The sequence below is a fragment of the Perissodus microlepis genome, chromosome 1 (assembly GCF_051167445.1).
Source record: "Perissodus microlepis isolate ML-2025 ecotype Zambia chromosome 1, ASM5116744v1, whole genome shotgun sequence".
NCBI lineage: Eukaryota > Metazoa > Chordata > Actinopteri > Cichliformes > Cichlidae > Perissodus > Perissodus microlepis.
This window is the reverse complement of record NC_140461.1, coordinates 4785036-4807870: the sequence shown is the minus strand read 5'-3', so window position 1 is coordinate 4807870 and position 22835 is coordinate 4785036. Positions and strand designations below refer to the sequence as shown.

At 39.3% G+C, this 22835-nt stretch overlaps 1 protein-coding gene across 2 annotated transcripts; it reads right to left on the bottom strand.

Annotated features, from left to right (window-relative positions):
• Positions 1-1231: 1231 nt before the first annotated feature.
• LOC146393187 (adhesion G-protein coupled receptor G1-like) lies at positions 1232-21941 on the bottom strand. Of its 2 annotated transcripts, XM_084927548.1 has the most exons (15): positions 17291-21941; positions 12323-12431; positions 12090-12132; positions 11561-11676; positions 11177-11228; positions 9757-9841; positions 9486-9614; positions 6641-6781; positions 6509-6563; positions 6339-6430; positions 5433-5551; positions 2232-2512; positions 1963-2056; positions 1539-1867; positions 1232-1452 (listed from the first exon to the last, which is right to left on the bottom strand). In XM_084927548.1, exons 4-15 carry the CDS (start codon positions 11616-11618, stop codon positions 1328-1330), a joined length of 1560 nt encoding a protein of 519 aa, XP_084783674.1. In that variant the 5' UTR covers positions 11619-11676; positions 12090-12132; positions 12323-12431; positions 17291-21941; the 3' UTR covers positions 1232-1327. The 2 variants fall into 2 exon arrangements, with proteins under 2 accessions (XP_084783674.1, XP_084783666.1); XM_084927540.1 differs by having other exon boundaries at positions 11561-12132.
• Positions 21942-22835: the final 894 nt, after the last annotated feature.

Sequence of the window (22835 nt, the reverse complement as noted above, 5' to 3'; positions counted from 1 at the left end):
ATGCATGAGCAATTCATAAGAGTAATGCATAAAAAAGAGGAAGAGTGTCTCCTGTGGTATTGCTGCCACCTGGTGGCACCTGCCACCTGTTTAAACTTCTAATGTCAGGTCATGATGTTGGAGTTGATTATTAACAGCCTTGTCTCTTACCGAGTACTGCATTTTAGGAGTTCTTCCGCTCTGTTCTCCTTTTGAAGACTGCTGTAAAGTAAATGTTAAGCTGTGGAAAACCTAACACATAACTGTAACAGTAAATAAAGTAAATACTATTTTATAAGAAAATTGTTGTCAAAAATTGTCAACATTTGTCAACATTTTAATGATTTACTTTATCAATATCAGGGAAGAATTGGCAAGATTAAGAAAGAAGGTATTTTAAAATACTCTTAATGAATATCGATCATTCAGAGAGTACTGTAGTTCATTTTTTCTTTAACCTGAACGTTGCTATAAATAATAACTAGTTATAAGTAGGTATAGCATTAGGAGCAATTTATCAGAAGGACCTCAAAGGGTGATGCTTTAGCAATGTCATGCTTGTCCTGTTAGGTTGTGAGTTGTCCAAGTATTGCTAGTGTTAGCCTGTCAGTCTTTGTGGAATCACAAACAACATACACTCCCTGACCACACTATTAGGTCATCTAGTATACAATGTAATACATGGAAATGTTATTTGTGTCTTCAAAATGACATTTTTATTGTCTCTTATTAGCACGGAATCTCTAAAAACAGTAAAAAAAAAAATACTACACTCACTAGTCACTTTGTTAGGTACACTAGTTCAACAGGTCAATAACACAAATATCTAAAAAGCAAAACACACAAACAAACTCAATGCATATTGGCATGAAGGAATAGTGAAGATGATGTTCTCATGATTAAACTGAGAAACAGAACGGAGGTGTGAGCATGGTGTGCTCATTGGTGCCTGAGTATTTCAGAAACTGGTGATCTACTGGCATTTTCCAACACTAAGTTCTCTGCAGTTTCCAGAGAATAAGCTGGAAAAAATATCCAGAGAGCATCAGTTCTCTGGAAGAAAATGCCTTGTTGTTGCCAGAGGTCAGAGTAGAATAACTGCACTGCTTCCAACTGATAGGAAGTCAACTCAAAGAGCCACTCATTACAGCCAAGTTATTGATGTTTGCTTGAAAGAGGAAACAGAAAATCACAAAAATTTTCTTCAAAATTTCTACATAGTATTTGCACAAAAAGGAAGAAATAACACATCTAAATGTGTATATATTTTTAATTGTTAGTTATACTGAACTACATATCAATAGAAGCCCAACACCTAATATAGGTCATGGATAATGCATTAGTCTTTTCAGTTTCTGCTGTTGAAACTAGTAGTCATCATTTTCTGAGAGGAAGAGTCTCTGATTGATGAATTATTTTCAGGTTGAGACTTTGACCAGGCCATCGCCACAGACCACAGGAAAATAAATACACCTGTGAAGAGAGAGACATAGTTTGTCAGTTATTCTATTAAATGATCAAAGTCCAGTTAATCCTTGACATGATGATCACATACTAACCTTGAAGGGAGTTCAATATGGTGAATACGTAGATCCCAGCGAGTGAAACGTATGTAGTGCTGGCTAACCCCCAAGGTAACCCAAGCACACAGCTGAGGCCCAGCACTGTGACACAGTCCTTCCATAACCTCTTCTTTTTCTCTTTGTTTATCTTCTTCCAGTCACTGCTGCTTCCAAAGCTTCTATCACCCCTTCTTAGCTCCCAAATCTTAAACACCACCAGCCCCAGCATGCAGGCATTGAACACAACCACGAAGAAAGGAAAAGCCACAGTAGTGATGTGGCTGACTACGAGGAGCTTTTGTTCAGACTTGTCGCTTATCCAGCACCTGCTCATTATTAAAGACATAAAAAATGGGTTTGCTTAGAAATAAAATCTCCTGGCTCACTCTAATATTAAGTGATACCAAAGATAGTTTCTTACATGTGTTGTGTTAAATTGCTGTTGCTGTATTTCAGAGTGTATTTGCCATAAACACGTGAAATCCCACAAACAGCTGCAACCAGTGTAGGAAAACCTGAAAACATGGAAGACAGAATTAATGTCAGCTGAATGTTCTTTAGGACAGCGTGAGGCATTATTATCACTGTTTCTCTGCTTCTCAATGCTGCAACACTTCAACACAATCCACTTTCATTTAAAGATTTGTGACAGTGTATTGCAGAGCAGCGTCCCACCTAAACGACACTCACCCCATCCAATCAGGCTGAGTTTGAGCAGGTACCTCCTCACATAGATGTTAAAGACCCGGATGAGCAGAAGGTAGAGGTGGAACCCCTCCAGAGCACTCCAGGTCATGGTGGCCAGAAGGGACCAGTGTAAAACCAGACCCAGTACCAGGCAAGATGAGCTGTCCTCTTTTTCCTTCAGTAGTTGGGCCAGGAGGCTGGACAGCAGGAAGGTGAGATGGAGGCAGAACATCGCCACTGTTAGCTGCATGTGCAGACTTATGGATTTCTCAGGATACCGCCGACTAAAACAGAAACAAAATTATTCTCTTGTTGCCAACTGTGGAGATAGTGGATATTATCTTGCCTTTTTAGATGTGAGATGATGGTAATAACTCCACACTAATGCAGCAGATAAAACTATATGTAAGAAAGGCCAAGAGGCTGTAGCCTCACTTCTCTAATGGTCTCTTAACTAGATGTAGCCACAAAGTTCACTTAATACCACACTTTGAGCAGCAGTCGCCTCATTTGCATAATATAATGTTAGAAATGTAACAGAATATGGGTTGAACTGAAATGGGAAAATCAACAAATTCATTAAACAAACAAATTACAAAGACAAACATGACAAAATCACTCTCAGACAGATATATTGATGTGCACAACATTTCTTTAATTAATTACTTTACAAATTTCATCCACAATCACTTTTTTTTTTTTTACCATTAATATTATTGAGTTTGTTTTCTTAATGTTCAGGGTTTTTTTTAATGGCATTTCCAGGCCCTCGTAGCAGTGTTTCTTTGAGGCTACTTGACAGAAGATGTCTCTGGGGAAGTGACTACATTTTGTTTATACCAGTATCAACATGTTGAAAAAAATAGTTCCCAAAATGTAAGCAGCAACTGAGCTTTTGTGACGCAATCTCTGCAACCTCACGCGCTCATCATTCTTTGCAGAGACAACTGTTACAGGAAACTGTTATAAATGCTCAGATATATAGACATTTCTTTATATAGGCCACCCTGACAAAACTTAGTAAAAATATCTGTAGTAAAAGTTTTACCCTTTAGTTCATAAGCAGCACAGTAGGGTCTCACAGTATTTGTGTCCTCAGTGGTTTTTGCCACAAACCACACTGAGCTGCTCTCTCCCATCGAATGGCAAATATAAGCAGATTAATACCCACAGCTTGATAATGATCAATTTATTAAACATTTTTCCCCCATGACTGTGGGCTGCTAGACTTTCAGAAGAAATGTGATCAGTTATGACGAACTGGTTTTGTGTTCAACCGACTTTGTCACAGCATAACTAAACTGGTTATACTTGTGAAATATATCTGATCTTTCACAACATAACTTCATTCTTCCATGACATATATTTGCACATGGAACACTATAATGTGTGGTCATATTATGTGATTTAATTTTTGTACATTGTTTTCAGGTGTAGTTTTGTTACACAAGGGCCTTGATTTTGTGATTTTTGTTGGAGAGCCAACATGTTCTGAGATCCCAAGTTGCGCCACAAGGGGGCACCTCCGCCCTACTGAGATGGTTTAGTGTAATACTACTGCTCTTCATCAGATCTAGCAGAAGCCGTCTCATCATTTAATTATTTTATTCAGTTTAGTAAGGAATAAGGCCACATGTGGACCTTATTCCTTTCTGTCCTTACTGTGGCCTTATTGTCCTAAAAACTCCCTGAAAAGCCTTCAGTTAATCCAAAATGCTGCAGCAAGAGTACTGACAGGGACTAGAAAGAGAGAGAATATTTCTCCTGTTTTGGCTTCCCTTCATTGGCTCCCTGTTAAATCCAGAATTAAATTCAAAATCCTGCTCCTCACATACAAGGTCCTAAATAATCAGGCCCCATCTTATTTTAAATACCTTGTAGTACCATATCACCCCATTAGAGCAGTTCGCTCTCACACTGCAGGCTTACTTGTTGTTCCTAGAGTATTTAAAAGTAGAATGGGAGGCAGAGCCTTCAGTTTTCAGGCCCCTCTTCTGTGGAACCAGCTTCCAGTTCAGATTCAGGAGACAGACACTATCTCTACTTTTAAGATTAGACTTAAGACTTTCCTTTTTGCTAAAGCATATAGTTAGGGCTGGACCAGGTGACCCTGAATCCTCCCTTAGTTATGCTGCAATAGATGCAGGCTGCTGGGGAATTCCCATGATGCATTGAGTGTTTCTTTTTCAGTCACTTTCCCACTCACTATGCGTTAATAGACCTCTCTGCATTGAATCATATCTGTTATTAATCTCTGTCTCTCTTCCACAGCATGTCTTTCATCCTGTCTTCCTTCTCTCACCCCAACAGGTCGCAGCAGATGGCCCCGCCCCTTCCCGATCCTGGTTCTGCCGGAGGTTTCTTCCTGTTAAAAGTGAGTTTTTCCTTCCCACTGTCGCCAAAGTGCTTGCTCATAGGGGGTCATATGATTGTTGGGTTTTTCTCTCTATCTATTATTGTACGATCTACTGTACAATATTAAGCACCTTGAGGCAACTGTACTTGTGATTTGGCGCTATATAAATAAAATTTAATTGAACTGAAAAATTGAATGTGGTCCACATAATTAACATGCCAAGTAAAAGTAAAACCTGACGATTAGTTTGTCTCGGTGGGATCTGTATTTGTTTGTCTTGGTCTTTGAAATCTGTTACGGTTAAGACAGGAGGAGCTAGCTTAGCTCGCCGCATGCTGGAGTTGCGAGTAGCCTTCGGCTTTGTCTTTTTTTAAACTTAAGTCTTCCTCAAAAGTACAACATGGCTCCCGTATATTTGAGTTAGTGAATTCACAGAGACAGTTTGATGTGCTGCCACTGTAACTGACTAAAGTTAGTGAAATAACAACTCTGGTTGCTCTGCAATGCTGATGTGGAGATTTTGACTACACAGATAAGCCACTAGTATATGGTACAGTGCAGGAATGTTTGTTTTATTAAACTATGTGTGGGTAAAAAGAGTGTGATTTGTAGCTCTGAGTAACAAACAAGCGATATGGCTGTTTAGATTTTTGTTTATATTATTTAAGTTTATTCTGATTTTGGGAATGTGAGATAAAGAGATTCAGACGATTTGCTGTCACTAACAAACTGAATAGCTTTTATACAGTCACTTGCAAATTGTTTATTTTCTCCAATTTCTTATTTGATTACAATTGGGAACTGAAAACTATAAAGTTTTAAATGTGAATAATATGACATCTACTCACTGTAGATAAATATAGATGAACAAACTGATCAATGCGAAGGGGGCGGAGAGTCCTGATCCAATGTAAGTGATGTAGTTTAGTTTGTCAGCATCAGCTTTTGTCACCGATATTCCTGGATTCTGCAACATAAAAAGATGAAGTTTTTTTGAAATGTAATTTACATTCACATGTTTGATGGACATCTGTACAGGAGCATCTATACCTAAATTTCCCCATTCCCATGTTAAAATGGCGAGATGTTTACATGTCGGAGCAATAAATGCTTGGGACTGTGTTGGTTGGTTCACCCTTCATCACAATTATATGATGAGTGAATTATTGTAGAAGTCATCCATGTGCTGGCAAAGCTTAAAATTAAGTGCGTGTGTCTTAGAGTGGCAGGTGTGCTTGTTACCGTACTGGGTCTGTGACCAAGTGTTTTGTGTTTTTGTAGTTATTTTCTTTGATTTGATGTTTTACACAATTTTGGTTCTCTTTATGGTTTTCTGCTTGTGTTATATTTATCATTCCTAGTCTTTAGTTTTCTTCTACTGTGCCTTCTCTGTGTTCCATGGTTAGTTACTTTTGTCTCATGTTTCTGGTTCCCTAGTAAGTCATGTCTCCACGTCACAGTGCGAAGTCCGCGTCTTTGTGTATGTCTCTTGTTTCCCGTTTTGCTTTGACAGTCTCGCCTCCCATGCTCAGTGTTTCCAGTTTTGCTTCCTCCCTGTCTCGTTTTGTCAGATTAAGCTCTGTGTTTCCCTCTGTCTGTTGTTATGTTCTTACACAGTAAGAGTACAGCATACATTTGAAACAGCTCCTTAATTTAAATTGTTTATCAACAGTAACAGTTGTTAAACATATATTAGATAAACATGTTGTTTGCCAAAGGCTTTTATCATATGTAGGAAGAGATTTTCTGCTCACCACAAGCACAGCAAAGAACCTCTGACGTTTGCAGCTGCAAATAAATTCATGTGCCGTGTAATTTGTGTCACAGCCTTCATTGCTCCAGTAACCTATAAAGAAAACATTCTGAGTAGCTGAGTCATTTTATTTAGAAACAAACAAACTGAAGGTTGACATCTCCAAATTACCTGTTCCATCCTTTGCTGATGTTTCCTTCCAAAATACACATGTTCCATTTTCAACCTGGAATCAAAATGAACGGTAAACAGGTTGTTACATTTTCTATTTCAGATGTTTGTCCAACAATTTTGTCTTTTTACCTCTTTGTTGTGTTTGAAGGTTAACGTGATGGGTTGTGAGAGATTCTTGACTGCACGGTTTCCTGCCCGCACACATATGACTGAGTCCCTAAATACTTCCAGACCCCCAAGAAGTCTCCTGTTTTTTTGGGGAGGACTCAGCTGAAAGAAGGATGACATACATAACATTCATGTTAGGGTGAGATTAATTGGAAAAAAATTAAACTTTATTCCTAGCAGAGGTCTTGTAGTTACATTTCCACTAGTGGTGCAACGGATTAAAAATCTCACGGTTCGGTTCGGATCACGGTTTTAAGTCACGGATCGGATCAATTTTCAGATCAGCAAAAAAAGAAAAGAAAAAAAAGACAAAATTTTAACATTTACTTATTAACTTATTTAAGTTTTTTTTTTGGCTATTAAAACATTCAACTCAAGACTCATTCCATGCAATTATATAAAAACTAATTAAGGTGCAATATAGGGCACTACAGGGCTTTGTATCTACCACTCTGCTGTGATATAATGAGCGGTCACGGTCACGTAGCTTTCCGTTGACCTGGAGGTCCACCCGTTTGTAGTTGGGCAACAGAAGATGCCTGGGACAGTTCAGCCATAACTTCAAACTTTTCCTGCTCATACATGCCTGGGTACAATCTTGTCACTGAAGTGGACGCGTAACGGGATATCATAGCGTGGCTCAAGCACGTTCATCATAGTTTAAACCCCTTATTTTGCACAACAGAATACGGCCTCCCGTCTGCAGCTAAACACCCCAATAGCTTTTGTAATAGCTTTAGCCCGGTCGGACTGGGCAGCAAAGGGCTGCTTAAATGCCACAAACTCCTCTGCTCCTCCACTTGGACCGCTAGCGCTGGCCATAACTATCGCTTGACAGACTGACCACGCGCACCATACACATCCTGTTTTTCCTTTTTTTTCGAATCTTCGGATCATGTGCGTGCCGAACCGTGGAGTGGGATCGGTTTGGATTACGGATCAACCGTGATCCGTTGCACCACTAATTTCCACATCACTTTAAGATTTTTTTTGAAAATGTTGGCTAGTTGCAGCTGCAGTTTGAAGTGCCACAAGTACAGTGTTATGAAAAATTTTTTGCATTTTGGTATATTTGTAACTTGGGTGTACTGCTGGATAGCTCGTTCAAACTCAGTAAGCAAGTGTCTGCTGTAGTGAGATCTAGCTTTCACCAACTGCGCCTTATCTCTATAAGCCCGCCTCCTGACTGGTACCAGGAAATTCTGCTCTATTACACCTGTTCTAGCTGGCTTGCACGGGCTGCCCATAAAGTACCGTATTCAATTTAAATTATTACTTCTTACGTTCAAAACTATTAGTAAATTAGCGCTGAGTTATCCTAGTGAACTTCTTAGGCCACATACTCCTGCTAGAACACTTAGAGCTGCTACTCAACTCCTTCTGACGCAACCTAGATCTCGGCTGAAGTCTCGGGGTGACCGTGCGTTTGCTCTGGCTGCCCCGGTACTGTGGAATAACCTCCCTCTCGCTATCCGCGCCTCTGATTCTATTGCACTGTTTAAATCACGACTAAAGGCCTACTTATTCAATCTTGCCCTTCCTTCTAGTTAACATTTCACTTATGATTTTACATTATGCACTTTTATGCTCATTTAATTCCTTGTTTGTTCTGTATCTGGTGCTTCTCCTATGTATCAGTGACAGTTATCTGCTTGCATACTTAGTACTTGTTTTGGTCCTATTTCTATTTCTATTATCTTTCTTTTATTCTCTATGTTACTTGTTAAGCACCTTGGCATACCCTTGGTTTTCAGTGTGCTTTATAAATAAAGTTTATTTTTATTATTTAGCAATAACTGTCAACAATTTTTTTTACATGACTGGAGGAATTTGTCCCAGTTGTCACGGTCGGACGGTCCTCCCCGGACGACCTGCTTGTGTGTGAGTGTGTGTGTGTCTCCCTCCCTTCCTTTATCACTTGGGAGGAGAAGCACACACAGATTTTCATTGAAGAGACTCACCTGCACCACCTTCGGGAATTGGGAGAAAATCACCTTTGGAGAATCGCACTTCTTCCTTGTTTAAGACTGTATTTGAGCACTGTAAATAAACGCACTGTCTGCTTTGCATCCAGAGCTCCGCGCTTGAGTCCATACCTTCCATTAGCCGTGACACCAGTCTACTTTGCAGAATTGTTTTAATTCAGTCAAACAAGGATTTTTGAAGATGAATGGTTTGTATATAGTTGTGTTTAAATAACTCAAGCAGGATATCTTAAGTCCAGACTTCGATTAGACCCCTGTGAAACATTCATGGCAGAGAGCTGAGCCACTAATGAAAATACAACCCAGAACACTTCTTCAGGTTCAATCTCAAAGAGATAGAGCTGTAAAGACAACTTTCATTGTTATGTTCAGGCCTGTGAAACAGGCTCTGTAAGATTTGTAGAATTATGTGTATGGACAAAACGAAACGCTCCAGAAGCTTTCGGATTCATGCTTGTGAAGCATGTTGTTGTGAGTTGGCTGTATGGTAAGCTTTTTATAGAACTGTAGTCAGAATGCATTGCATTACTGAAATAAAGGTTAACTTTGTTTGTAGACTGGTTGAGGAATTTATAAGATATATAAGACAAACTTTAATTTTAGATCAAATTAAAGCAAACACTTCTCATTGTGGCCCTCAGTGAAACGTAATTGGACATCTTATTAAAGGAGCAACTTTTAATCAGTTTTCATAATAAGCAACAGCTGAGTGTGAAGAGACTCTGCTGGTGGAATGCAAGACGCATCAGCATTAGAAAAAGTTGAACCTTCTGTGGATAAATAATTAAGGTTTGTTTTCTGTTGCTTTTAGCATTACCGACCTTAAAATAACTGCTGTTAATTACAGAGGCCACCACCAGGACATCCACCTCAGACACATTTCCTATGCTTTCTTGTAGAGCTGATGATGGGATGTGAACTCTATGTTCAAATGTAGGACTCACATCAACCTAAAAAGCATATACGAAAACATAACTTTAAAAAATGTGTTGATTGTCAGTAATTAGAGTTCATTAATACAAAAATACAGAAATTCAGATCAAATGTAACTTTTTCACTTCTAAAAAGCACTTCAGCTCCAAATGACCTCACCTCTTGAAGCGAGTCTACTTTGAGTTGTTTGATGCGTCCCATGAAGCGGCCTGTTTTGCAGGTCATAATTCGATCCTCGTAACAACTACCAACAGATATCAAATTCTACAGCTTTGTTAAGTCCTTTGGCATTTCAAAATGTGACACTGCTACCTTTGGCATCAACGATTATAAAATCCTGTTTTACATAAACATTTAGCCTTGAGCCCTCAGCGTAACATTTGAATGGACTGTCTAACCGGTTAGTTTTCAAAGTAAACAGGCTTATTTTAACCCAAACTAGTGACTAAACTACATTTTTTACCAACTAATCTGGATTCGTACATCTATGTTAATTACATTTTGAAGACATTGGTACATAGAACATTTTTAAATACTATGAGCCTGTTGTCTTTCACAGGAAAACGTGAGAAATTCAGACAAAGCTGCTGCCATGCCAGAGACCGCAGTGTTACTGCAGTTGGTTCTTTGATGCATGAGCTGCAGAAATGATAAGACAAGGCATAAGTTGTGATATTTTAACCCAGTCCACAATTTTTTACTAAACCTAACTGAAAACTTTTAGCTGCCTAAATCTATCCAAGCAGCTAACACAAGGCAAAAAAAAAAACAAAAAAACCCAATATAAAAAGTACAGTAAAAAAGACAAGTAGAGACAAAAGTCAACAGTGAGAGAAAGAGGACACAGAGGTTTGCAGTCTTATGATTTACACCATCTCCAGCACTTCTGCCTACGTCTGAGCTCTTTAAATCAAAAAATATGAGCATCAGCTAAAATGTTAGAATTGTCATCCAAATAATGTTTCTAGATGAATCAAGTATGTATTAAGTTTAACAAACACCAGCTTACACAATACACTTAAACAATAATACAAAATTATGTTTACTCCAAAGTGTTACACTGTGTTCCTCTAGTTCAGGGGTGGGCAATTCCAGGCCTCGAGGACCGGTGTAATGCAGGTTTTAGATCTCACCTTGGGTCAACACACCTGAATCACATGATTTGTTCGTTACCAGGCCTCTGGAGAACTTCAGGACACGTTGAGGAGCTAATTTAGCCATTTAAATCAGCTGTGTTGGTTCAAGGACACATCTAAAACCTGCAGGATGCCGGCCCTTGAGGCCTGGAGTTGCCCACCCCTGCTCTAGTTGATAGATCTGTGACTCATTTCTCCACTGTCCTCTCAGATAAGACTGGTCTTGCTCTCAGCATACAAGTATCAGTGTGTGATTTATATGTTAGAGGCTGTATACTAACACTCTAACAAGTACTATTTGATGATGAAGCCATGTAAAAACACTGAAAAGCAGCCACTGTAGAGATGAAAACATTTTAGCCAGTATTGACAGCATTTATCTAACATTTAACTATATACATTTTCAAAAACAGGAATGTGATATGTACAGTAAGTTGAATTACCCTATCCATGATTCACTTTTTCGGCATTCATCAAGAACATTTTCACAGAAGTCTGTCAAAGTAAAACACACAGGAATGGAAAGATCAAAATTAGCATAATGAATACATTTAAACAAGACTGGAAGCTGATTAAACGTCTAAGTGGCATCTAACGCCAGAGACACATGAGAGACGAGATGTTCTTTTACAAGTGTTTAATCAGCACACTTGTAGGGAGTTTTGTGAAACTGGTTGACTTAGAATCCTTACTAGCTATTGGTAACAAAGAAGCTGGGGTAATTTTACTTTTTCAAGGATTCATAACTTTGAGATATTTAGTGTGCTATTCACTTCACAAGTATACTCCTTTCAACATAAGAGTGATAACATGGTAGGTTTACTCACCACCAGCTCGGGACATAGAAAAACAGAGGGTTGTTGTGATAAAAAGTATAATCCACATTGCGTCTCACTCATCAACAGATGATCAACAGGGTACTTTTCTGTCTGGTTGATGTTTGCTAAATGAGGGGGAGTTTCACATCTACATATATCACATGCTTTAACAGACCTGTGGTTCACAGCTCAGATGAGGAAATGACTTACATCAGGCAGTTTTTTTTTCAGTGCTATCACAATGATCAAATACTTTTAAGCTTCTGCTCTAAATTTTCACAGAAATATTAACTGAGAAGAGACTGGTACACTGTGTAGAAAAACAGTAGAGCCATTTAAGAGTCTGTCTGTGAAGACAGTTCTAATAATTTATGTATTTTAAAAAAATAATAACTTAGAAACAAATACAAATATTTGTGCTGTAACTGAATGGCTGACATTAGATGACATCTAGAGGAGGACATTTCTAAATCATACAGTTTTCCTGTGTAGAAAACAAAAGGTCAAGGGACCATGGTCAAGAAATACTGATACTTACAGCTTGCTGAGGAAGTGAAACAGGAGCTTGCACCACACCAGTTCTACAGGTTGCAGCACACAAAATAAGATGCAAATCTTTGAATATTAAATCTTTGAAGGTTACGGGTCTGCACTGTATATTATTTCTCTATTCTTACTGATGTATTTCTCTTTACATAGTATTTCATTTCTATTCAGAATAGTTAATGTTTTATTCTAAAAATGCAGTTAGTAGTGTTTTTTTAGGCTTACCTTAGACATTAGAAGTATTGGATGCAAGAGATTTGTGGTATTCCGGGTTTATCATTTGAAGTAATGGTAGGAAAGAAAGTATTCTCTGCTTCTCTGTTTTGTGGGTTAACTGGTCCACGAGAAAATAAAGACATTCACAGTTTGTTCAAAATTGATGAATAATTTGTGATGAACAATCAAAATATGATGACAACAATCAAGCCAAACCCAAGACACCTCATAGAAAAGATTAAAGAAATAGAAATAAAGATTTAAACGTGTAGAAGTTAAGAAAGTTGACAAATGTAAAACTGAAAACAGATTACTTTTGTAAGCTCCATTTCAAGTCTTAAATAAATGATGCATAAAATTCTGTAATATAAAAGCTGCATGACTGAGGAGCACACCAGGAAAGTTACATGTGCAGGATGATTTCATTACAACAGAGCTATTATGCTCGTTTCCATATCTATATTAATATTCTTTGAATGTTCAAGCTTAGCTTTGCAAAATTCACAGTTCAGTAAATTGTTTATCACATATGCGGTATGGAATTTCTTAATGGATTCTGAATAAATTACTCACATTGATGAGTTATCACTATGTGGTCGTATAAACATTCTTATCTATTTGACAGGGGTCACTGGACTGCAACTAAAGTACTTTTTGAATGTACATGTGGTAATTTTTCACTATATTTTGGCTGTTATCATGCTTTGTACTTCATAATAATAATGTTCATTATGTTCTTGGCAGAGGGAGGAATGACACCTCATGAATCCATGACAACGTTTACTTTTTCCAAAATATCTTAAAGATCACGTAACAAGTTGTGGTTCTGAGTTATGATAGAAATATTCGCACAGGCAGCGTATAACCACGTGACATGACAGGCATTGAATCAGTTTGAGAGTTGTCAGCTGGAGACTGTGCTGCTATGGTTACATGAAAGAAAATTATCAGTTGTTGTTTTATTAAGGCCATTCGGGAGAATGGTGCGTCTGGCCCATTTTTACAGACCATTCGGTCCTTGTACAAATATAAAAATATAAATAATAGAGCTCAGTTCGTATCACTGGAAGTAAGTTAGACCTGTTTCCGGTGGGTGTTGGACTCCGCCAGGGCTGCCCTTTGTCATGATTCTGCTCATAGTTTTCATAGTTTTTTATGAACAGAAAATCTTTTTATGAACAGGATATCTGCAGCGCCATGAGCGGTAAGCAGAAACGAGGGGGTTTGCCATTCTTGTTAACAACAACAACCCTGCCCACATATCAATCAAAGAACGGATTTCCTGTCCTGACATTGAACTGTGCACTGCTGGACTCAGGCTGTATTATTTGCCCAGGGAATTTACCCAAGTAATGTTGGTGGCTGTTTACGTTCCTCCCTCTGCTAACTCCACAGCTGCATGCGACACTAGAAGGTGCTTTATAAATAAAATTTATTATGATGATGATGATGATGATGATGATGATGTTTATTATTGTTACTATCCACTCTATTATTACTACCCACTCTGATATAGTACCGGGCTGTGGTTGACTCCTTTGTCACGTAGTGTGAGCAGAATCATCCTCAGCTCAATGTGGCAAAGACTAAGGAATTGATTGTGGACTTTAGGAAAATCAGGAAAACCTTGACCCCTGTTTCAATCCAGGGGGTCAATATGGCCATTGTGGAGGACTATGAATACCTCAGAGTATACATAGACAATAAATTGCACTTTAAAAAACACCACTCCACTTTATAGGAAGGACCAGAGTTGTCTCTATTTTCTGAGGTCCTTCAACATCTGTCAGACGATGCTCAGGATTTTCTATGAATCTTTTGTGGTCAGTGCTATCCTCTATGCTGTTGCATGCTGGGGCAGCAGGTTAAGGGTTGCAGATGCCCACAGACTAAATAAACTGATCCACAAAGCCATTAATGTTGTGGGGATGGAGCTGGACTCATTTAGGGTGGTGTCTAAGAGGTAGATGTTGTCCAAGATAAGGACAAAGCTGGACATTACCTCCCACCCACTCCATGATGTGCTGGCTAGTCACAGAGCACATTCAGTGGGAGACCAAGATTACCAAAAAGCACCACTGAACGGCACAGGACATCTTTCCTGGCCATGGCCATCTCCCTGTACACCTCCTCCATCTAATACACTGTAAACACTGCAATAGTTACAACCTTTTGCACACGCTTTTATCTACTCTGTAATATTCTTCTCAATATGATATGCATGCATAAATATGATATTTATTTATAATCACCTCTGTTAAATGTTGATATTTTTAATCGAGTGATTTGTATATATCAGTGCTATTTCTTAAAGTTGTTAAATCTGTAACATTTTGTATTGTTTAAATAGTTTAGTCTGTCACTGTTACTGCCTTGAAGCAAGTGTAACCAACATAATTTCCTTAGGGATTAATAAAGTACTTCTATTCTGATTGGTGGCCTAATGATTTTATCCTTGCTCTTTGCAGATGATGTGATTCTGTTGGCTTCATCATGTGACCTTCAGCTTGCACTGGAGGAGTTTGTGTTGTGTGTGTGAAAGTGGCAGAAATGAGAATTAGCACTTCCAATTCCAAGACCTACTGGGAGGACCACCAGGGCAGACCCAGTAGAGATGGAGGCAAAATGGTTAAGTTAAAGAGTTTTAGTAATCCTTCTATTAATAACTGAACTAAAAGAGACGGTTAAGCCGTTATCGCCATTTAAAGAAACAAAACAAAACTCAGGTGTTGGTCAGTAAATGAAAAGTAAGTAAAAAAAGGATTAATCACCAAACACTCCTCCCCATCGAGCAGGAGCAACCAGTCACCACACACAGCTCACTAGCTGCAAACACCAGCATGGCTCTCTGGAACTAGAGCTCACCTTTTTTTCGCCTTAAGTACTTCTAATTGCTGATGGGAGTCAGCTGAATAAAAAAGGTGGCACCTAAGGCAGGAGATATGGCCGGACACACGCACACAAGGGAAACTTCAGGAGGAGTTGCCCTTGTGTGGGTGTGGGCAGAAAATGGTAGATATTTTTGGTAACTTATTACTTAATATTATTATTACAGATTATTACAGATTAAATTATTATTACATATTACAGATTAAATTATTATTATTACATATTACAGATTTAAAAAAAATAACAATCTAGAACTACTTTTTCAATCTAGAATCACATTTTTTTTAATATCTTATCCATATAGATAAAGCTACACAGCAGCAGCTAAAATAATTATAAAGCCCTATGAAGCTACCATGTCCGTTGAGCAGAGGACGGCACTGCTGAAAATAGTATAGTATAAAAGAGTGTAGAGCTACCCCCAAATTTCCTGTGCTAGGGGGCTTCCCATGATGCTCAGAGCAATTCCGCGCTACTGCGTGCCACAAAATGTTGCCTTCTCATAGTTTGTGCCCTCCTTATCTCTATGTGCTCTTCTTTTTTATCTTCTATTTTCCCTCACTTGGAACCACAATGGCTTCTGGTGAAGATCTGTTCCTGTCTGTTTCCTATATGCTGGAGTGCTGCTTACAGAGGGCCGCCATATGGTTTTGGTTTTCCTTCCAAGGGTCTTTGCCTTACAATATAAGGTGCCGTGAAGCTTAATTGAATTGAAATCTGTCATATTACGTACTGTTCTGAATTAATGAGCCTAAAGTGAAAATGTGAAGTGGGGTAAAAAGCTCTACAACACCATATTCCATATTGGAAAGAAAGCCTTTTCATTTCATTTGATCACTTGAAGTTAGTATTTCAAATGCATAAAGACTAGGGTGTCTAAATTGAATCTAAGAATCTAACAATTAGAGGCACGAGCAAAACCAAAAGCACACAGAAAATATTGTGCACAAGGGATCACTCCAGAGAAACTCTGTTGTGGAGTTTCATAGAAGTTTATAAAAGTTTCACTTCCTCTCAGATACCATCAGATGATGTCTGCAGCCCCATTTTACTAAAAAGTCAGTTCAGTCCAAACCAATCAGAGTATTGGTTTTCATGTGTACAAACCATGAAAACTGATGACTCTGATGTTTCCACTTAGCTGTCATGCAACATTCATGTTTCACAATCAGCTGTAAAGTCATGATGTGTCATTCCAGCCTCCTCAATCTTAGGGTGGCAATTTTTTAAAGCTGCTAGTGAGGTGCCTAATACTCATTGAGACAGCTGCTGAGAGGGTGTGTGGGCTCTGTGAAGCTGATTTGTGTTTCACTCTTAATTAGAACAGTGGGACCGACAACAATCACTGCACCCAAACCACTGAAGCAAGAGGTTACATTTGGTTTTAGCTCATGAAACCAACAAGAAACCTCAAACCTTATGACAGTTCCCAGAGCTGATCATTAAAGTGTCATTTTTAAGTGTGAAGGCTTAATATTGTGAATTTCAATATTGTGATCAAAATGTTTCTGCTTGAGTCATCCTGGACTAAGTAAAAGCCAGAAGAAAATACCTGAAAGTGTGCACCTCACTGAGAAACTGACCTGCAGTGAAGGCAAATGGGATCTGACAGGGCATTAGAAGTAAATGCTCTAAATGAGAAACGAGTGCAGGACATCTATAATTTCCATCTACAGCAACGTATCTAAGCCATAATACAACAACACAATATTTTTTTTTTAATTAAGTGATTTGTTGTTAAATTGCTGAAAATCTTTGCCTTCTTGTATCTGAAAATAATGGAACCATAAGAATCATAGCTGTATTTTTTTCAAAACTGATATAATATTAATAAGATTTCATATAAAAGAAGAAATAAAACATCAAAAAATAAAATTATTGTTCATCAGTCAACAGTCAACACCTAATATAGGTCATGGATAATACATTTCTGCTGCAGTTGTTTAAACTGGTGTTCATCATTTTCTGAAGAGTCTTTGACTAATGAAACATTGCTTTTTGAGCCAAAGCCACACATTATTAAAGATTAATAATTCTTCTAGCATACTTCATCCTGTGCACACTTCATATAAGGATTTACCTACTAACCTTAAGGTGAGTTTAACATGGTCAATACGTAGATCCCAGGGAGTGAAACGTATGAAGTGCTGGCCAACCCCCAAGGTAACCCCAGCACACACCTTTGTTCAGACTCAATGCTGATCCAGTGTCTGCTCATTATTAAAGACATAAAAAAATAAAGTGAGTTTCTTTAACGTAACAGCATGTATTTGTGCATAGTCAAATCACCATATTTAACCATATTGCATATTTAAAATCAAAACCACTGATAGTTTCTTATATCTGTGCTTTTGAACTTGCCATTTTTGACATCCCCTAGTTTTAGAGTGTACTTGCCATAAACACCTGAGATCCTGCAAATTGTTGCAACCTATGTGGGAAAACTTGGACAAGGGAAAGAATTACCTTCAGTTAAATCATTAGATACCACAACCAAGATAAGATAAAATGTTAAAAAAAATGTGAGTGTAATAACCTTGCCAGTGTTTGTGTGTGTGTGTGTTTGTTGTGTGTGTCTGTGTGCATATAAAAGGTAAATGCTGGAATGTGGCTTGACTGCATTCCATTTATTTAAAAAGATATTGCTCTGAATGGAAAAAAAATACAAACAAAAAAACAAACAAAAAACCCAAATATGAGTCTGCACCAGTAACCAATCTTGAGAATCTATACTTTTAACCCAGTGATGCTGGATTACCACAATTCTTTGTGTAATGGGCTGGTTAAGCACTGTTATAATGACTACAGCTGGTACAAAATGCTGATGCTCGATCTCTAAACTGTCAGACTTTGTCAAATTCTCAACAGACACTGGTTATACAGTTCAGTTGACTAGAAGCTGCATAGAGAAGGGAGAAGAAGTGATTTGCAGCAAAATAGGACCAAAGAGGGCAAAAACTCGATAACATTCATTCATTCGTTACATTTCTGAACTTCAGGTTGACCAATTCAAAAAACAACCAATGAGAGCAGAGGATACTCTGGCTGCTGCAATTTTTTTTGTTAATTTTGCTTGTTTTTAAGGTATTTATACATAGTTATTCATCAGTTTTCATGGTTGCTTGATTCTTAGTTGTTCTTTATTGTCAAGTTTCAATTGTCATGTGTTCTCTAATATTCTTTGGTTTCAGTTCCTGTTCTATGTATTAAAGTGTTAGTTTTCTTGAATTTATTTGATTAGATTAGATAAGTTAAACCTTTATTAATCCCTCGGGTGAGTTCCTCTGGGAAATTCAGTTTCCAGTAGCACAGCACCAACAGAAGTTGCATGTTGGAATACCAAATAAAGGAAAATGAGCATAAATATATATCAACATATATAAATAAAATTATTTAATAGGGATAAATAGGTTAAATAGTGTACTGGGAGATTTCTTTATTCATGTATTAATCACATATTTTAACCATATCACTTTAGTAATAGTAATGGTAATATCACTGCCAGAAGCAGTGATTGCAACACTGCATGGCATGGCACCTGAAGTTCTAATCCTCACACCACATTTTTGCACAAGGAAACAATTTTTTGTGTGTCTGATTTATCAGGCTTTTGTGTGTTTTTTTTTTTTTTTGTGTGTGTGTGAAGGAAACTGTGGTTTTACTGGCGGCTTGTTGGTTATGCAATCACATTGTATTGTTGAAAAATATGTATACAATGTGAAACATATACGGTGTTAAAATCAGTATCACTCTTTTCAAAGACAAGGAGAGTTGATCACATGATTTACAGCAGCACCTCTTGCATCTGTTGATCCAGGCTGGACCTCCAGGATGCTCCACTGGGAAATGCTGTTTTTTCTCTAAGGGTCTTTGTGGAGGATTTGGCATCACACAGAGAGACACGAGTAGTGTAGTGAATAGTTTTGTTGTGTGTGTCAGAACAATGAGGCGACTGCTGAATGTTACAGGTGTTACAGGAGTGATACATCTCCTGTTGTCAGGCCTGCAGGTATCAGGCTGTTGTTCTCCTTTATAACATAGTGAACAGAAATTATTTTTTGGAGTGGCACCAGGGGCGATTTTAGCCCATTTTTGGGGGTGCTTCTATCAAAATTTAAAACAAATGTCCTCATATGTGGATCTCATTTTTCTCAGAAACAAAAATCAGGTTTAAAAAAAATCTGGTAATTCTTTGTTTTAAAATTCATCAGGTCCCAATCAGGCCAAATAGCAAAGAGATGGAAGCATGGAACTGCGGATGCTGAGTGGTGTCTGGGTGGAGCAAGTGTTCCTGAAATCGACGATCATCTCCTTGGTTTGTCCACATTCAGTGACAGGTTGTGAGTCCAACCACGGTTGTGTCGTCAGCGAACTTGATGATGTGGTTAGAGCTGTGTAGGGCGGTGCAGTCATGTGTCAGGAGAGTGAATAACAGTGGGCTGAGAACACAGCCCTGAGGAACTCCTGTGCTTAGTCTGATGGTGCTGGAGAAGTTGTCACCAATTCGGACGGACTGATGCCTCTCTGAAAGGAAATCTTGTATCCAGTTGCAGAGAGAGGTGCTCAGTCCCAACTTGCTGAGTTTGTCAAACAGTTTTTGGGGGATAACGGTGTTGAATGCTGAGCTAAGGGCTATAAACAGCATTCTGACATAAGCGTCTTTCTTGTCCAGGTGGGAAAGGGAGAGGTCAAGTGCAGTGGAAATAGCATCCTCGATCGATCTGTTCGGCTGGTATGCAAACTGCAGCGGATCCAGTGAGCAGGGGAGGTTGCTCTTCACATGTGCCATGACAAGTCTCTCGAAGCACTTCATGATGATGCGGGTCAGGGTGATGGGATGGTAGTCATTCAGGCAGGATACTGAGGATTTCTTTGGCACTGGGATGATGGTGGTGGACTTGAAGCACGCTGGGACGATCATCTGGCTCAGTGATGAGTTGAAAATGTCTGTGAAGACATCGGCCAGCTGATCAGCATGCGACCTGGGATGTTGTCTGGTCCAGCAGCTTTCTGTGGGTTGCCCTTGGTGAAAGTTCTCCTCACATCGGCTACAGGCAGAGAAATGGTCTGGTCGGTGGTGGGGGGCATGGCTTTCTTCACTTGTGTGTTGTTCAGTGCATCAAACTGTGTGTAGAACTTCTTCAGCTCCACAGGAAGTGTGGTATCGCCATCACAGCTGCTTGGTGCAGGCTTGTACTGTGTGATGGCCTGATTTCCTTGCCATAATCTGCATGAGTGTTTTGTGTTGTGGAAGTGGTTTGGGATCTTTTGTGCATGTGCACGCTTTACACGTCAGATGGTGCAAAAGAGGTGGGCTGTGGCTGTTCTGAGAGTTGGTTTATCTCCAGACCGGAAAGCAGCATATCTCTCTCTCATACATGCATGTACTGCTGCAGTGAACAAGGGCTTCTCATTGGCTCTCATGGTAATGTTTCTGGAGACAGTTACATCCTCTGTGCACTGATGTAGCAGGCCACAGATTCAGTGAACTCGTCCAGGTCCAGGAGGCCATTTTGGATGGCTGCTTGTTTAAACATGTTACAGTCTGTGCACTCGAAGCGCTGAGACAGCCCCATTCAGCCAGACTCTGATGCTTTTTCTGGCAGGTCTTGAGCATTTCAGCAGTGATGTGTACGTGGGAAGCAGCATCACAGCGGAATGGTCGGATGAGCCAATGTGTGGGCGCACAGCTGCCTTGTAGGCCCCACGCACGTTGGCATAAACTTTATCCAGGCAATTCTTCCCTCTGGTTGGAAAGTTCACATGTTGGTTGAATTTGGTGAGGACTGTCTTGAGGTTTGCTTGGTTGAAGTTGCCGGCTACGACAAGAAAAGCTTCCCAGTGCGCAGTCTGGCGCTCGTTGATAGCTTGAGACAGCTCTGCTAGTGCTATGTTAGCATTAGCATTTGGTGGGAGATATGCTATAACAAGTATTGTAGAAAACTCTCTTGGTAGATAGAACGGGCAACACTTTACTATTAAAAATTCGACCTGTGGTAAGCAGTAGCAACTCACTTCAGCCAAATTCATGCACCACAGTTTGTTGACGTGGACGCACAAAACACCACCCCGTCTCTTATCAGACATGGAGGCTGTTGGCTCAGTAGCATGCTAGTCTGGTTAGCTGGATAGCCGTGTAGGCCACGTTTCTGTGAAGATGAAAACAGAACAGTTCTTTACTTCACGCTGGGTTGAATGCTGGAGCCACAGATAATCCATTTTCTTGTCCAGGGACCAAACGTTGGATAGTAGGGTGGATGGAAGTGCTGGTCGGAATGGGTTAGCCTTTAGCCTAATGGGTTGCCTCGCTTTTGTTTACGTTCGCAGTGCTTGCGTTTCGGACGTCTAAGCCTCACTGCCTCGGTAGGGTGTGGGGGAGTTAGCAGACCCAGGCTCCGTAGCTCCTCTGTCCAGTACATAGGTACATAGGGTACATAGCCGATTATAGGGGATAGGTTGATCATATTTAAGATTGAAGATTAATTAATGGGAACACTTCTTTGAGCAGTTTTGTAGGAATGGGGTCTAAAAGACAGGTTGATGGTTTGGAGGAAGTAATTACTGACGCTTGCTCAGAAAGATCAATTGGAGAAAAAGCCTCTAAGTGAATATCAATGGTACTGAAAGTATCTGTAGATATTATTACATCTGTGAGATGATTATGGGTAATTTTTTCTCTAATGGTTAAAATTTTATTTGTGAAGAAGTTCATCAAGTCATTACTTGAACACAAACACATTACAAAGAACATGAACAAAGAACATGGACAATGTTACAGCACCTACTGTCCATTATAATAAGTAATGTTTAATGTAGGGCTCTTAAGCTTTTAGGTATTACAATAACTAGAAGACGAAGTGGCTGCTGTGTACCAGCCTGACTTCTGCACAACGCAACTGATGGTCCCAACCCCATTAAGAAAACAAGAAATTCCAGAAATGAAACCCTGACAAGGCACACCTGTGAAGTGGAAACCATTTCAGGTGACGTTGGCTGTGTCCCAATCCAGCGACTGCACGCTCCGGAGTACGCATTTTGAGACCTATTATGTCACAGTGACGTGACGACAGCTGTCCCAATCCGAAGTGTACTCCAAATGCGATCTCCAAATACACCGTCGATTTCCCCAAATTTGAAGTGTGGTCCGGTGTAGACTTCGTGGTCCCATATATCCCGCAATTCATAGCGCGGTGGTGTGGATAATTTTGCCGAAAAAAGCAGCGGCTGGCTGAAGCAGAGCGGCCGAAGAGTAAACTTTCAAAAGTAAGTACTGAATATTATGTCACTTATTTATGTGCAAATGTTTAATAATGAAGAGCATTAAAACATTTCTGTTGGCCACATGTTGGCAAAGTTACAAACATTAGCGATGTTAGTACTAACTTGGTTTTAAAGCCTTTACTTTAAAATATACACCGTTCAATAGTTGACCTTAATCTTACAGAGAATGTGATGATTTTGTGGATAATTAAAGTCAGTCATATATCCACAAACACAACAAGCTGAAAGTCAGTGATGCTGCTCGGTTTGCAGTCCTGAATATCACGGCACAAGCAGGATTCACTGCACCGTTAATGTTAGCTATGTTATATCGCTGCCTCTGTACGGTGGTGTCGAGCCAAACGGACTTTAA

Excerpts from the sequence above, each read along its gene's own strand:
- LOC146393187 (XM_084927540.1), bottom strand. The coding sequence starts at position 11,618 with ATGTGGATTATACTTTTTATCACAACAACCCTCTGTTTTTCTATGTCC. Across the intron at positions 11,229-11,560 it reads TTCTATGTCCCGAGCTGGTG|ACTTCTGTGAAAATGTTCTT; the intron begins GTGAGTAAACCT and ends TTACTTTGACAG. Across the intron at positions 2,057-2,231 it reads ACTCAGCCTGATTGGATGGG|GTTTTCCTACACTGGTTGCA; the intron begins GTGAGTGTCGTT and ends CCATGTTTTCAG.